At 32.2% G+C, this 15,882-nt stretch overlaps 3 protein-coding genes and 1 pseudogene across 4 annotated transcripts; 1 reads left to right on the top strand and 3 right to left on the bottom strand.

Moving 5' to 3' along the window:
* Positions 1-857: 857 nt before the first annotated feature.
* LOC100807814 (pathogenesis-related thaumatin-like protein 3.5) lies at positions 858-2,595 on the bottom strand. Its single transcript, XM_003549374.5, has 2 exons — positions 2,456-2,595; positions 858-1,665 (listed from the first exon to the last, which is right to left on the bottom strand). Exons 1-2 carry the CDS (start codon positions 2,514-2,516, stop codon positions 980-982), a joined length of 747 nt encoding a protein of 248 aa, XP_003549422.2. The 5' UTR covers positions 2,517-2,595; the 3' UTR covers positions 858-979.
* A 3,232-nt stretch (positions 2,596-5,827) lies between these two features.
* On the bottom strand, positions 5,828-9,991 carry LOC100784146 (probable 1-acyl-sn-glycerol-3-phosphate acyltransferase 4). Of its 2 annotated transcripts, none has more exons than XM_006601247.4 (4): positions 9,616-9,991; positions 7,027-7,630; positions 6,644-6,774; positions 5,828-6,292 (listed from the first exon to the last, which is right to left on the bottom strand). In XM_006601247.4, exons 2-4 carry the CDS (start codon positions 7,596-7,598, stop codon positions 5,844-5,846), a joined length of 1,152 nt encoding a protein of 383 aa, XP_006601310.1. In that variant the 5' UTR covers positions 7,599-7,630; positions 9,616-9,991; the 3' UTR covers positions 5,828-5,843. The 2 variants fall into 2 exon arrangements, with proteins under 2 accessions (XP_006601310.1, XP_040867459.1); XM_041011525.1 differs by having other exon boundaries at positions 7,027-7,307; positions 9,616-9,977.
* A 1,754-nt stretch (positions 9,992-11,745) lies between these two features.
* LOC100807281 (universal stress protein PHOS32) lies at positions 11,746-12,550 on the bottom strand. Its single transcript, XM_006601246.4, has one exon. It carries the CDS (start codon positions 12,408-12,410, stop codon positions 11,988-11,990), a length of 423 nt encoding a protein of 140 aa, XP_006601309.1. The 5' UTR covers positions 12,411-12,550; the 3' UTR covers positions 11,746-11,987.
* A 1,298-nt stretch (positions 12,551-13,848) lies between these two features.
* Positions 13,849-14,775, top strand: LOC102664569 (uncharacterized; annotated as a pseudogene).
* Positions 14,776-15,882: the final 1,107 nt, after the last annotated feature.

Genomic DNA, 15,882 nt, shown 5'->3' with positions numbered 1-15,882 from the left:
CAAGGGATTTATTTCAGTTAATTTAATAAAATTATGATCTAATTGTGTGGTATCAAATAAAAAAATGTTAGACTAAGACCATTAGAATTAGATAGTAAATAATTTAACCAATACGATATATCATTAGATATTCAAACACTATAATTCAATGAAACAAATATATAAATAACCGTACTTTGGCTTTTGGGCCATATCTTTAGAATATTGATAATATTTATATCTCACGGAAGAGTATTAAAGTTTAATAGTAGAACTAAACAACATGGTGAATGTGAAAATTGTCTTTGCCTTTAAGTTATGTTTTCCTTAGAATATATATTATAATTATTAAAATATTGTTTTATTGCGTTAAAGATGTTATTTTTTTTATAATATATACAAATAGTTTTATTTTAAGACTAATAAATGACAAACAAAATATACGTTATATATCCATGAATAGATCATTAAGAATAGTGTGATAATAAGAAGATGATATGTATATTTATTCACCAGATTAAATATTGACTGGAAGTGAAATTATGATTTTCCAAGTAAAAAATATATCCAAACTTAATAAATAAAACAAACGTCCCCCTTAATCATCTTGGCTAAGAGAAGTGATTTCAAACGGATTGTTTTTCAAGAATAGACAAGCAAATTGGAATAATAGATTTTTCTTTTATTTTTATTTGGTTTGGACTACAATATCTGCATTCTACAGCTCCAATTAATTTAATTTAATTCTCCACGTTAAACTTGAAAACAAAAGTACTAGAAAAGTTAACTAAATTAAAATGAACGACACCAAATTAAACAGATTTGAAATAAAGATATTGAATCATCACAGAACTTGCAAAATCAATGGTACCATCGAAGAAAAATCAACTATTTTTCAATTCTTCAGTGTTATAAATTGAAAAGAATAAAAACAAAACAAAGATTTTTATTCATAATGGAGTGTATAATGTATGAAAATCTCCAATGACTAAGAGTACGATCACGTGGAGCAAAATGTGATACGGTAATCTGATCCAGAACACGTGCAAGTGCTCGACGCATCATCGTATGCGTAACTGTACGCTGTGGGACACGCATTCTTGAATATCTCCGAATAATGCGTCGGCGGACATGTCTGCGGCGTGTTGTGGTCGCCGGTGCAGCAATACTCCGCCGTATTCAACGCCAAGCACGCACTCTTGCACGCCACCACCGCGCCGCTGCCGTCTCTCACCTGCAGCTCCGCCGGGCAAACACCGTTCACGTCCGCCACGCACCCCGCGTACTGGCAGTCACCGGTTCCGCCGGTAGCCCGCACACCCATGCCCACATTGTAACCGTCCACCAGGCTCACGTCGTAGAAGTCCTTGTTGCCGTTGCTGGCGCTTCCGAGGGTGAATTCCGCCAGAGTCGCCGGCGGAACGCCTCCGCCGCTGCACTTCAGTCCGCTGCCGCAGTCTCCGGTGACACATTTTCCGCTTCCGGAGGCGTCGAAGCTGCACCCGGTCCGGGCCCAGAAGCGGCCGGACCAGCCAGCCGGCGCGGTGAGCTGGACCGCCGAACCGGGTGCCAGGGCGAAACCGCCTTCGCCGAGAAGGGCAGCGCCGTTGCCGGAAAGTGTGCCGGGCCAAACTGTGTAACTGCAATGATTCTCCAGGGTAAACACTGTGGCATATGCTACATTGCCTGCAAATGTTTTCATGCATAAATTAAAAAATAAATAGAAAAGGCAATCCAAAAATTCTTTCACAATTAGCACATAATAAAATTTTACTGATTATAATTAAAATTAAGGTTTTAAATTGTGATTTTTTTTATTTGGTATGTTATTTTTGAGATATCAAAATCCATCTGAGATTGACTTCAATCTCCTAACAAATTAACGTTAATTTGGGTGGAGAACCAAAAACTTACCTCCCTAGCTAACATATACTAGTTTTAGGATGGGAACAAAAGATTAAGTAGATGTTTGGATTGAAGTTAAAAATATTATGCACATATTTTAATATAAATCTAACGAGTAAAAATAAAATGAACGCAAAAATAAATGTCATAATTTTTTGATAAAATTATTTTCGTCTCAAAAATATTTTTTAAACATGCATTAATATCTTAAAATAGTGTTTCAAAATTTGTGTAATAGATTTTTTTTTTCATATACATTGCAGTAACTATTTTGTCATGATTCTTGATATGGCAGCAGAAAATTACAAATAAATGTAGGTTGATAGTTGATACAATCACAATTATAGTCACAAAAACCTTGAGTTCACACGGCTACATGCAATTTGATACAATTCTAGACAATCTAACACATAAGTAAATCTTTAATATTGCAGTCACAATTGCAATCACAAGCAATAATTGAAGACATTAGCACATATCCTCCATACATATATAAGGTATTAAGTATTAACATGCAAGTGGGTGTGTTAGTGGGGGATTTGAATGTGAAGCAAGGAGATCGTTTGTTTACCTAATAAGAAGAGGAGCAGGTGGAAGAGTGCAGAGGTTTTTGAGTTTGGGATTAGAGCCATGATTTTGATAGAGAAGAAAGAAAGACGAATGAGAAGGTAGAGTTGAAGTAGTGTGTGAGAATGAAAAACGTGGCCAAGTGAATTTATATTGGAACCGTTTTGTAATTGAACGTAATTGTTATTTAAGAATTGGGCCCTATCTTTTCGTGACAAAATTTAAGATTGTGGGTCATCTTGATATGGGACGTGCCAACTCCATTACTCCACTCACCAAGACTACTCTTTGTTCTTTGCATTTACCACCCTTGGTAAATGACACATATAATAGTTGTGAGCAATGGTACTGAAAAAAAAAAAACTAGTTTTGATAGTATGAATAGGAAGAAGAAATTGATAAATGTAACAAATGATATAATATAAAATAAGTAGAAAAATAAGGTAGAAGTGAGATGGAAGAGAAGTTTAATACTAGAGTGCATGTTTAATATTTTCAATAATAAAAAATAATACTGCTCAAGTTACAACATCTTCAAAACTGGCGAGGTTAGCTCTCATAGCACAGACTTTTTTCATACTGAAAGATCAAATCTCAAATCTTAGTTTATGAGAATTAAACTTGTATCATTTAAATAAATTATTTGCGGGTTTTTGTAAGTTAAAGTATTAAATATATAATTTTATCTTATTTTATTTTTATTTCCTTCAGATTATTTTGTCTCCCGCGAGGTCGCTTTCGCTTTGCATAATTCAGTTGAGATTAATCCTCAAATTTCAATGTTGTGGCTTCGTCCAATAAGTGCTTCTAATGACATTCAAATTGAATTATATGGAGTGACTGAGTAGCTTATGATTGCTTCACGTGTTATTAGCTATCACATTTAATCATTTGTTAGTAATTCCATTTTTTTCTATCAAAAAGGTTTATTGAATGACATCAATCAATCATCAAAAGACGAACTTGATGGTAATTAATAATTATCATTTATTAACCAATTTAATATTAATTAGAGTGATATACTTTTTATTCATAATAATATCGTATTAAATTTCACATCAAGAAAAAAGATATAAATATTAATATAACGATGAAGTTCATATGGTAGCACACCAGAAATATTTCTGCATCGATTCGATCTAATGCAAACCATAAAATGTGTATCAGTAAAATAAAAAGTCATAAAAGTAGCGTGTAGACCATAAAAATCGAATTAAGAAAACCAAAAATCATAAATGGAAAGATTATACAGTAAAAAAATAATAAAATATATATATATATATATATATATATATATATATATAGATTATGCTTAGGATATTATTTTACATTTTACTATTATTTAGTTTTTTTTATTAATTCAAAGTTATAAACAAATGATGACATTTATAGAGTCATTATTCAACAATCGACACCAATTGGGTTATATAATTATATTCTTCACGAGGTGTGCAAAAATAGGGTTGAGATTAAATCAAACTTAAATTGAATTGAATTGATTTTAACTTTCAAGAAAAAAGAAATACATTATTTTATAAAATCAATTTTATGAATCAAATTTTTTCTATAAAATCGATTCAATTCACCAAACTGATTTTCAGTTGGATATTTTTTTTATTTGAAAAAATAATTTGAAAGCTTGTTTAAAATTAGTCTGACTCTTAGAATCATTTTAAAACTGATTAAAAACCAATTTAGCTTATAACCAATTTTTTCAAACCAGCTTAATTCTGAATCAGTTCACAGAGCAATTTGCATATTGCCTATTCAGTTTTTGCACATCCCTACTCATTGGTTATGGAGGCAACGGAGAAATATCTCAGTCTTCAGCTCCCTAATGCTAGTTTTCGTAGCATAATGGTGGACATTATTTTAGCTTTCGAACAACTTACTAGATGTTATACCCACTTGTATAACTGAATATGCAAAAAATTTGATTTAAATAAGTGAAAAATGAAACTTTTACTAAGTTATAGTTTGTTATAAATGGTTCATTGTAAATAATATTTTAAGAAATTGTGTGTATTTTTTTCTTAAGATTAATAACATCAATTATCAATTATTTTTACTGAAATTGATATTGAAAAATGAAATATATTAAATATTATAGTTAATTGGAGTATTAAGCATTTCATTGTTCACTAAATTTTTAATGTAAATTTTATATATCTCATTTAAACAATAATAAATATCATAACCTTTTAAATAATGTAACTCTTGACAATAGGTGAATACATATAATTACATATAAAAATTAATAAGAGACAATGGACATAAAGTTAAATTACACATTATTTTAATTAAACAAAGAACACACCACAAATTGAATTTTAAATTACTTTATATATTTATCATTTTTTATTATATTAATGTACATTTAAATTTTTATATTTTATAAAATTTTAAAATAGTATAAATAATAAAATTCAAATGTATTTTTGACAAAATAAAGTATAATATTATTAATTTTATAGTTATTGGCATTGCAATTTTTTTTCGGAGAATAATAGTCATTAATAGATAAATACTTTATCATTTACATCAAAAGTATGATGATACAAAATTTAAATGTTATTTGTTAAGGATGACGGTGGATATGGATTTAATGAAGACTCGGAAAATTATTCATAAGTAGGATAATTATTTATTTAATAGATAGAAATATAACTATCGGGCATTCTAATAGTAACATATTCAACAAGCTGAACTGTTACAAAAAAGACAAGACGTAAAAGGAGTTGAGAATTGAAGTCGGCAAAGAAAGGGAACAAACAAATGATGGCCATGGAAAGAAGGTTAGCAAGGTGGTCTTTGTTCCAAATTAAACACTTTCCTTTTAGAATTTAAGAAAGTTTTATAAGTTCTTTTTAATGTATTTAAGTTTCATAATTAAATGTATGATGTAAGTTTTTATATATTAAACTTATTGAATAATACCGGATCCTTGGTTTCAATGATAATTGTCTTGTGAAAATGGCCATAAGGTATTGGGTAGAAGCCCATTAAATATCTATATATTAGGAGAATAAAAAACTTACTGAATTAACAGTTGTATATCTAAATACGCCAAACAAACTAAAAAACGACTAGCATATCTTTTATCTTTCAATTATTTTTCTTCAGAGAAGCAGGTTGGTTTACCCATATATACCACGACTGTAGATGTACCTTTACTTGGCCATATTTGTTGTGTCACTAGTCGTTAATAAAAATTGTCTTTGGGAAATAATTATTTGAAATACTGATTTTCCTACAAAATACCAGTTGTAAATGGCATCTTTGATTTCCTGGTGTTGTCTGAACAAAATTATGGGAAAAAAACAACAAATAATTCACACTTCAATATCAAGTTCAAGACCAAGATCATACATTGACATTTAAAATTGAGAACACTATTCACTCTTTTGATTCTTGCTTTTATGGAGTGCATGAACATAGTAAGTTAAAGGCATCAATTGAAAATTGAAGCGGGTTGCAAGAGAAAGATATGCACAAGATAGACCTACATACAGTTTGAACCAAATGACAGAAAAAAAAGTAAAATAAGTAAACATGGCAGTAAAAGAAACTATCACCATAAAAGAGACTAGGCTCTTAAATGTAGAAATTTCATTTTCATTTAGTTGGTTAGGGAAATGGCCTTGAATCTTGAAATCTGAAAGCAATTGGTCCTTTATCTGGAATGTGTCGATTAACCAAGAAGCAGCTTTGGTTTCGGAAGCTGGAATCTCCTCCACAGGAATACGCCGCACGTGCAGGTGCACTTCTGGAGGGTCAACACCAAAAACATTGTCCAGAAAGGAAGGACACTGATTCTTGTATGCAATTGTCACATCGTATACTGCATGTGATTGAATGACAATGTTCACCATACTTTAGCAGAGAAGAATTGAATAGAAAATGTCACACATATAGTTAGAATATTGTGCAAAGAGCAAATAGACCGCAATTGTCATATTAGAAAATCATTGAGCACATAGTACAAGCCAGCTTGGATCTGTGAAATAGCATTAGAGATATGGAACAATTGAAACATGAACATAATGAAGAGTGATAGAGTCATAGGATGGAGAAAATGCTAAAAATATCAAACTAACATTTGCCGATAAAAATAAACATTTGGTAACACAGTCTTTATGAATTGACTATCGTATATTATAAAAAAAAAAGGAGCAGAAATTGTAATAGAAACCTGCATCTAATGAGGCTCGCAGAGCTTCCAAGCAAGCATGAAACCCCTTTGTTTTTGGTAGTAATACATTTGTCAGCACAGGGAGCCCAGCTTCAGCAGCAAATTTTTGACTATTTTTACTCTTCTGATCACTACATAATAAAAGCAAACAATATGTTAAATGTACTTCTCAATTGAATTATACATTTGTGCTTGTATGCTATAATAATATGATCCCCAAATTTCAGCATGCTAGACAAAAACACAACATCAAATGCACACGGACAAAAAGTCAAATAAAAAATTTGTGGAACTAAAATGAGTTAATGTTGCTATCAAATGATGATAAAAGAAGTTGGAAAATAAAAGACTAGATCCAAGGTAAGAGGGATATCAGGTAGTACGTATAATCGGTTCCTTCGGGAAAAAGAGCTAGCCATAAGGGATCTTGAGGGTCCTTTAAGGTTGAAAGCTTTTGTTGCAATATTTGCTCATCTATCTCCCACTTCCTTTCAACTGCAATGAACTCCAGAATGTGGAATCCCCAACCAAAGATAGGTAGTTTCATCAAGCTGCTCTTAAGGATGTATTTTATGCATCCCAGTCTCCCCTTTCGAAGTGCGAGATCCCACAAGTACATCCAATCAACCTCAGTTCTGTGATTAGCAATAAGTAAAACACGTTCCTTCATAGGAACACCATCCCCAGAAAACACAACTTTAGTTTTGTTAATCTTTTCAAATAGAGAGGGCCACAGAGACAGCCAAAGTCCAAAGATGAATGACACTGTCTTCCTACTACAACGTATGCTGAAAAGCCGCAATCCTACAACTGCTACTGGCACAAAATAGACTAAACACATAAGAGCTGTAGAAAGAAACACCACTAAACCTATCAGACCCCTTAAGAACCTAATAGGGGTCAAGGGGCGGTGCTTTAATCTATTTTCAGATTTGACTGGCTCACAAACTTCCATCTTCTTCAAGAACCTGTTCAAAAACCTCTATTCTGCAATAATGTACTTAAGTGTTATTTGATAATCCCCATTTCTGGACAAGTATATTGATAACAATGTCAAGAATCCATATATATTAATACAAAAAAACATTTAATACTTATTTTTCAAGTAACTAAATTTTTCATTGGGTATACTAAATGTTCTCTTACCTATGTCTTTTAATAGAACCAACTGTGAATAAGCTAATTGGGAAGTAAAGCATTTAGTATTTGCAACAAGTTCCACCCAGATCCAGAAAACAGAAATATAAGAACAGTCACTTGGTTATAAATTCTCAGCTATACGAATTGGGCAATCCTATATTCACTGAAATAGCAAAAAGAAAAGAGGAAATCCAATTTTAAAACTCAGTGAACCCAATTACATGGTTTTTGATGTCTGGAAGAAAGGGGGAAAGGTTTCAAGTTGGTTCCTATTTTTAAAGTGACCTTCAAATTGGCTAACATGCTCTTGCAGCCTTGGTTACTCTCAAACTAGCAGCATATTTCTGTTATATTTAGTAGGCATAGATTTATAACAGTGTGAGAAGTTTCAAATTTCAATTGCTGTATTAAAGTTACACATGGGTTGAGAAAAATGATTTTCCAAAGATGTAAGTTCAGTATTCCATTCAGCAGACACTCCAAAGTAGCAGAGGAGAAAGACAGCAAGTACCTATTCCTTTTAATTGCTAAATAATGGACTGTACAGTTGCCTAAAAACTTGAAAATAATAAATTCCAATTTACTAGCCTAGTACCTTGCCATCGAAGATGAAATGCCAATTCATCAACCATGGACACAGTAAAATCTCCAAGCACACCGTAATGCATCAAGTGACTAGATGGCAACTTTGATTAATGATTAAGAAGGAGAGGTATATATTTCTGCCAAATATTTGTTTTCATTTTTTTGTTCACTTATAATTACAAAAATACCAATTTGTTTATATTTTAAAAGTTTCTATAAGAAAATAATAAAAATAACGTTTTATTATGTTCTGTTTTATTTTCGGTTTTCACTGATTTTTATCTTTTATACAATTTTTAAAACCAAAAAGGAAAATAAGGCAAAGACAGAAAACATTTTTTTATAACTAAATGGTATTACCAAGGTTTTAAAAAAGGTCTGGATCACAATTTCAGCCGCAACATCTAAGTTTTTAGACAATTTGCAACGGTAATTGTGGCCACACAAGCCGCATTCGTCCGTAATTTCCCGAAGTATTAGGGACTACAACAAAATCACCACTTGGATGAACCATGGATACATTGGTTGAGAGCAGAAAAAAATAAAACGGCAAAAATAATGCAGAAATTGTCGAGGTAAGAGAAACACCTCTGAAATAACAGGGGATAGTTGAAACTTTCAAGACATTTCTGCTAGCAACATAAGATGCCCCTTTATAGAATTATAGTCATGCCTCTAACACTGTGCACTCCATATAAAATTCTCCAAAACCATCTTTCAATCTTGTCTTACATCCAATCTAATGTTCAACCAGAGATGGCAAATTGAAACCTATCTTAGCATAGCGAATTCTTTGGATTAAGACCACAACAACCCCATTTCCTATTAAAGAATAATAACCTCCCATGTATCAACCAGAAGTTATTGGCGAATGAATAAGTACGTTTGGAATCTAAAACCTTGTATGCAGAGAGTATATATATGAAAAGTTATAACGTGATAAAGAAAGCATATCATGTCGAATATTCGAAAATTCGAAAATTCTAAAAACGCTCCGCTAATACCGAAAATTCCAACGCCCTCGTCGTTGAATTCAATACAAAGCAAGCACGGTTTAAAATCCTCAAAGAAAGAAAGAAAGAAAGAAAGAAAGAAAGAACGAAACACGGAATTTAGATTCGACTAAGAAGACATAGACATAGCCATAATAAACACGCAAGAGAACAGAACACACGTATGCATAGATAGATAAGAATATGAATATGAATAGTTTGGTGGACTTTAAAAAAAAAAAAAAAAAAACTGACCTTGCAGAGGGAGATTGTCAGGGTTCGGATATTTGAATCGGAAAAGTTATTTCTTTTTTATTTTTTGGTTCTGTGTTGTTGTTGTTGTGAGTGGGTTGGGGAATTGGAAGGTATGTGTTATTGAAATGAATGAATGGAACAGGAATAGTAATAACGAATGAATCTGAAATTGGGGGAGAAATCAGAAGCGGCGCAGCACAGGGAAGATGTGCAGTGTCATTGGTCAATACTCAATACATAGTGAAGAGTAGTTTTATTTTATATATGAAAAAATCAGAGAGACAGAGCCAAATTGCCTACTTCCAGATCCCCATCCTGTTCTACCAGCGCTTCCCTTGCATTACTCTTTTTCATACACTTTAAAATTCTGACTCACATTCTTTTGTGTTGCCACATTAATATATTTATATTCATGTCATACTTTATCACATTTACATATCAACATTTCTATTAAATGTTGTGTGTCAAAATAATAAATAAATGAGAATTATACAATTAAATATAATGAGCAGCTGAATTTGAAAAAAAAAAAAACAATAGAAATCTAAATTTATAAAAATAACAAAAATGACTAAAGTGTAATAAATTGAAATTATTTCGTAGTATAAATATTTATATTATAATTTTATTATTGATTTTCTTGTAATTAAAAATTATTTAAATTTATAATTATTTGTTTATTTTCATATTACATCATTTGTGGTGTTCATTTTTTTTAATCTTTTCTCTCTCTAAACATACTATGAAAATATTTTGTTATTCTAAATATAATAAATATTAACCATTGTTCTAAAAAAAGTCATTGGTTTAGAAAGTAAAAAAATAATGTTTTTTTTATTGAAATACATAAATATATGTTGTCCTGTGATTTTCAATTGATTTTCATGAGATTTTTAATAAAAAAAAAATTTGTCTGATCAAACACTTATCACCAAAAGTTATACTCTGATCTTAATTGTTAGATCAAACGCTAATCACTAAAATATAACTTAACTCATGTGAACCTTCAATACATAATAATTGATATCACAATCCGACAAACATCTTTTAATTACTTAAAAGAATATTTTAAGAATATTGATTCACAAATGTCTTGTTGAATCTTAATACTAAGAAATTAAAGAGTCAAAATAATTAGTTGCTCAAAAAAATACTACTGTTAATATTTAAATTTATTTATTAATTAATTAAAAAATATTTGTTTATTTCAATGAAGTAAAGTGCAGTACAAAAGTCTTGACAAGAAAATGACACCCTTTGATCGATCCACCAACCGCATTGCTCTTGCTTGTAGAAGAAGAACACTCATCATTATTATGGTGCAATGCTGCTGTTGTTGGCGAATCGTTCGCGGAACTCCCCCAAAACCTGAAAACAGAGCATGTCATTGGTAATAAACACCCTTGATTGTAGTAGTTTTTATTCATGTTTCCCATGACGTAAAGAACAATTTCTCTACCTAAGTTAACTGCAGCTATACTATTTCTCTTAATTATAACATATAATTGACTAATTTCTATTTATTAAAAAATTAATTAATTTAGTAATTAATAATGAAAATATTTTTAATACATAATAGAGATGAAATGAAAGTTATATTTAAAAAAAATTACCTGAAAAGTCAGCTAGAAGATGAAAATAAAAATAGATGAACTAGTAATTTATACTTATTAAGGATTCATTTGGAGTGGTTACGAGTTCTTGAATTTCAAATGCAATTTATAAAAACAAATATCTTTGACAAAAATAAAGTTGAAATGATTTTTAAATTATTTTTAAAATATTTTTACACTCTTCAAAATCAAGAAAAAAAGTTTAGGAAATTTAGTTTAAAAAAACATATATTTTTCATATTTGACAATGATATTTTTAACTGTTATTACTTATTATCCTTATCATTGTCACCACTACTAGTACCACTTCCTTCATTGTCACCGCAACCACTTCTTTCATTGTCATTGTCATCGCTACCATTACTATCATTATTACTATCGTTGTCATCGCAATAACTGATTGCCACCACCACAACTATGAGCACCACTACCACTATTATCATTGTTATCGATATTAACACCATTAGTGCCACCACCATTAGGGATGGCAAAAAATTGATACCCCCAGATATTCGCGCAGATAAAATCGGTCATGGATATCGATAGATACTTTAAATGGGTATTCGTTATCCATGGGTACATGTATTTTTTTACTCACTCGTTAATGGGTAAGGTACGAGTATCATAGTATTTGTATCCATGGATACCCGCTACCTGTGATGCTATAAAAGTATCATTTTATTTATATACATACATATATATATATATATATATATATATATATATATATATATATACATTGGCGGTTTCAAGGCCCGGCTACCCTGGGCAATTGCCCAGGCTCTGGCATAACCCTTTTAATTTTATGTAAGAGTGACTGTGGTCGTTACTGTTGACGGCGCTGACGGCGTCTTCGTCGGAGTTGGGGTCAGTGTTGATGGAGAGGTCGATCGAGCCCCAGTCGGCGCCGAAGAGGACGTTGGTAGGGCTGACGTGGAGGCGGTGGAGCAGGATCATGGCGTCCCCGGGGCGGATGTAGTGCTGCACGGCCCAGCGGACCGCGTAGGCGCTCTCGTCGGAGAGGTCGACGGCCACGCCGATTTTGCGGCGTGCGCCGGCGGTGGGGGTGGGGGTGGCGGCGGAGGAGGGGTGGTGATGGCGCGGGGAGGAGGGGTGGTGGATTTTGATCTGCGGGAGCTGCGGGTCGGAATCCAGTGTGGGAGGGTTCTGGTGGGTCTGCATTGTTTTTTTTGGCTGAGAGGGTTCTAGAGATTGTTGGTTCTTTTAGTAAAAGAGAAGAGAAGACTGAGGTAGTGCGTGAACGGAGGAACGGGGTTTGTGTATTAGGAAAAGTTAACTGATGAGATTGAGATTGAGATTGAGGCATTCGTACGTCAATAAATAAAATTGGGAGTGGAGAGGGGAATTACGAACGAGTTGGGCTGTGGTGTATGGGTTGGGCCTACCTAATGGGCCCACTGTAAGGTTACTTTTGATCTTGTTAGTGGCCCAAGTTGGTATCGGTGATGCCATTGGAGAGAAGGTCAGAAACTCAGAAGTCAGAAGGAAGGTAAATACTAGAATCATAGAATGTGATGTTAATTTAAAGACAAAAACACAATTTTTATTATTCTAGTTTTATTAGGATCTATAACCTATATCTTATGCACCCTAATTGAAATTGAAATATTAACAAATGTGGGGAATGCAGGTGATTGTGATGGGGAAACAAAAGATTCGGAGCACACGGAAAAATGAATGAATGTCTGAATTAAATGCAAAATTTTGCCACATGAAAAGGACGATCTAAACTGATTTGGGTTTGTCTTTCAAAGACAAACCCAAATATTTAACCTTTCAATTGATTGTGGTTTTAAATTGAAACAATTAACACAAAGGTAGCAGAGAAGAAGAAGAAGAAAAATTTGGGTTTATTTGCACCGCCTAGTAGTAGCAGACACAGAGAAGAAGAAAAATTTGGGTTTGTCTTTGAAAGGTTAAATATTTTATGTTATATAGAAGTACTAACATTGTGAAAATGGGTCCCATATTTTTCAAGTTTATCTAAAATCTCATATGGTGAAATTATAATATTGTATCATACTGATAACCTCAATAAATTTCATTATAAAAAATATTTACTTTATAATATATTTTGTCATTTTGTGTGCTGCTAAGTGTCAGATTAAGCTACTACACAGCAAGATTCATTGGCTATAAAAGTTTTATTGATAAGTCAAACTAAAGTGTGTATCTAGTAATATTATAAGCATATAGTATTATTTATAATAGCAGTAAAAAGATCTTTTACAGTGGAATCATACCACTTGTAAATTTGTTTATTGATAGATAAATTATCTACAATAAAGGTTTCTTTTGGTTATCTAATTTTATTAGTTTCTATAATGGTGTTTAATTGAATATAATATAATGCTTGTTCCTACTCTTTATAAATCATAAGAGATTACTTTTATTTTGAAAAACTATTCTTATTTAAATTTTGATTCTTATGATTTTAATTGTTAATTGAGTATTAACTTAAGATCATTTAATTTCAGAGATGAGCAGATTTTTGGTTGATAGAGCAAGTATTGAGAATGTGAATGTTGTACAACAAGAAGTCGAATTAGAACCGCCACCTAATGTGGTTAATGAGTTTAACCCAAATGAGATTGTGCGTGATCCAGGTCATAGGAAACAAACGAGCTTTCAAATATATTGCAAAGAAAAGATCTTAATATTGTGAATGCCATGGAATTAGTTGATGTTGTCAAAGCTCGGTTGGGCACAATGAGAGAGAGTGGCTGGAATAATTTTTTTGCCGATGTCCAAGGATTTTGTGTTGCTAAAAGTATTCTGGTACCAAATATGGATGACGAAATACCAGTTCGGGGTCGTTCAAGAGCAGAAGGGAGGACTATCACTAATCTTCATCATTACCGTGCAGAGATTTTTTATGTTGCTATTGATAAAATATGTGTGGAGATGGATCACCGCTTTAGTGAAGGAAGTAACATTATACTTGATTGCTTCTCATGTCTTGACCCCAAGAACTCTTTCTCCAAGTTTGATGTTGATAAGCTTGCTCGTCTTGCTGATATTTATCATGCAGACTTTTCTGATGATGACCGAGGAACAATTAGGGATCAACTTGAAACTTATGTGCTTCAAGTGAGAAGAAATGCTTCTTTTTCCACTTGTGAAGATGTTCAAAGTTTGGCTATGAAGATGGTTCAAACTGAGAAACATTTGGTATTTCCATTGGTTTATAAACTTATTGAGCTAGCTTTGATATTGCCGGTGTCGACAGCATCCGTTGAAAGAGCTTTTTCAGCAATGAAGATTATCAAGTCTAAATTGCGCAATAAGATCAACGATGTGTGGTTCAATGACTTGATGGTATGTTACACCGAGCGGGAGATATTCAAGTCACTTATGATATTGATATTATTCGAACATTTACCGCAAAGAAGTCTCGGAAAGGACACTTGCCTCGTAATTTTATTTAACCCGCTATTGTAAGATTATGTTTATCTCTTTTATTTTAAACTATATTTTTGTTGACAAAATGACGAGTCTCTTTTATTTTGATTGATTACTATTTACATATTATATACAATGTGAATTTGCTATCTTTAAATTTTTGCCCAGGCTTTATAATTTTTCTGGCTCCGCCACTATATATATATATATATATATATATATATATATATATATTATGTATTTTCAATTAATTTGAACTTATGGTTGAGATATTGTAATTTTATTTGTACTTTGAATTTATGTTTATTTATGCTTAAGAAATACTTATTTTATGTTCAATTTTGTTATATTGATGTTTCTTTGTTACTCTTGATTTTTAATTCACTAGTTTTACTTGAAGTTGAAAATCACCTTTTTTTAAAATATTTATTTTTTAAAAATTTGAAGTATCCATGGATACCCACAAGTATAGAAAAAAATCTACAGATATTTTTCAAACGAATACCAAATGGATAATGGGCGGATAACTGGACACGAGTTTTCTCCAACTATCAGGTAGCTCTTATCCATGCCCAACCCCACCCATTGTCATTCCTAATTATCACTATTGTTACCACCGTCATTATCACCACCATTGTCACTACCACCGCCACCATAACCAGTATTGATATCTCTATTACCATTGTTGCTGCTGACATCTTCATTATTATTGTTGTCACTACACACAGAAAATGCATAGCTACACATGGTCTTGTAGTTGTATTTTCCTTTTTAGTAAATTCACATTTGTTGGGATTCTATCTAAAAATATTCTCCACAACAAGAATAACACCTTTGGTGGAATATATGGATTTGCCAAACTTTTTGAAAACATCCATCTCACAAGAACCAATTCTCAAATTATACATGGCCAAATACACTGATTTGACCGTAAATAAAGTTGACTCATCTTCCAACCATAACCAGTGGTCCTCCCCGGCTGAATTAATGGTAGGCAATTCTAGTAGAGAATAAAATTCATTAGGTTTGCTCACCCTCTCCCCTATACCTCTCCACCCCGAATACTTTGATTCAAGAACCCTTTCTCACAACTCCCCCCTATTATGGAAAAGATGCCATCTCCACTTTGCAAGCAATGCAACATTAAACATGGATATATCTATAACTCCTAACCCTCCATGATTCTTTAGTGAACATATTTTCTTCCAATTTATCCAAGAAATTTTCTCTC

The sequence above is a fragment of the Glycine max genome, chromosome 17, assembly GCF_000004515.6.
Source record: "Glycine max cultivar Williams 82 chromosome 17, Glycine_max_v4.0, whole genome shotgun sequence".
NCBI lineage: Eukaryota > Viridiplantae > Streptophyta > Magnoliopsida > Fabales > Fabaceae > Glycine > Glycine max.
This window is presented reverse-complemented; position numbering and strand designations above follow the sequence as displayed.

What these genes read in the sequence shown, in the direction of transcription:
- LOC100807814 (XM_003549374.5), bottom strand. Translation starts at nt 2,516, where the DNA reads ATGGCTCTAATCCCAAACTCAAAAACCTCTGCACTCTTCCACCTGCTC. An exon ending in CCTGCTCCTCTTCTTATTAG is followed by an intron (nt 1,666 to 2,455) that starts GTAAACAAACGA and finishes AAACATTTGCAG; the next exon opens with GCAATGTAGCATATGCCACA.
- LOC100784146 (XM_006601247.4), bottom strand. Translation starts at nt 7,598, where the DNA reads ATGGAAGTTTGTGAGCCAGTCAAATCTGAAAATAGATTAAAGCACCGC. An exon ending in CCCGAAGGAACCGATTATAC is followed by an intron (nt 6,775 to 7,026) that starts GTACTACCTGAT and finishes TTTATTATGTAG; the next exon opens with TGATCAGAAGAGTAAAAATA. An exon ending in GCGAGCCTCATTAGATGCAG is followed by an intron (nt 6,293 to 6,643) that starts GTTTCTATTACA and finishes AATCACATGCAG; the next exon opens with TATACGATGTGACAATTGCA.
- LOC100807281 (XM_006601246.4), bottom strand. Translation starts at nt 12,410, where the DNA reads ATGCAGACCCACCAGAACCCTCCCACACTGGATTCCGACCCGCAGCTC.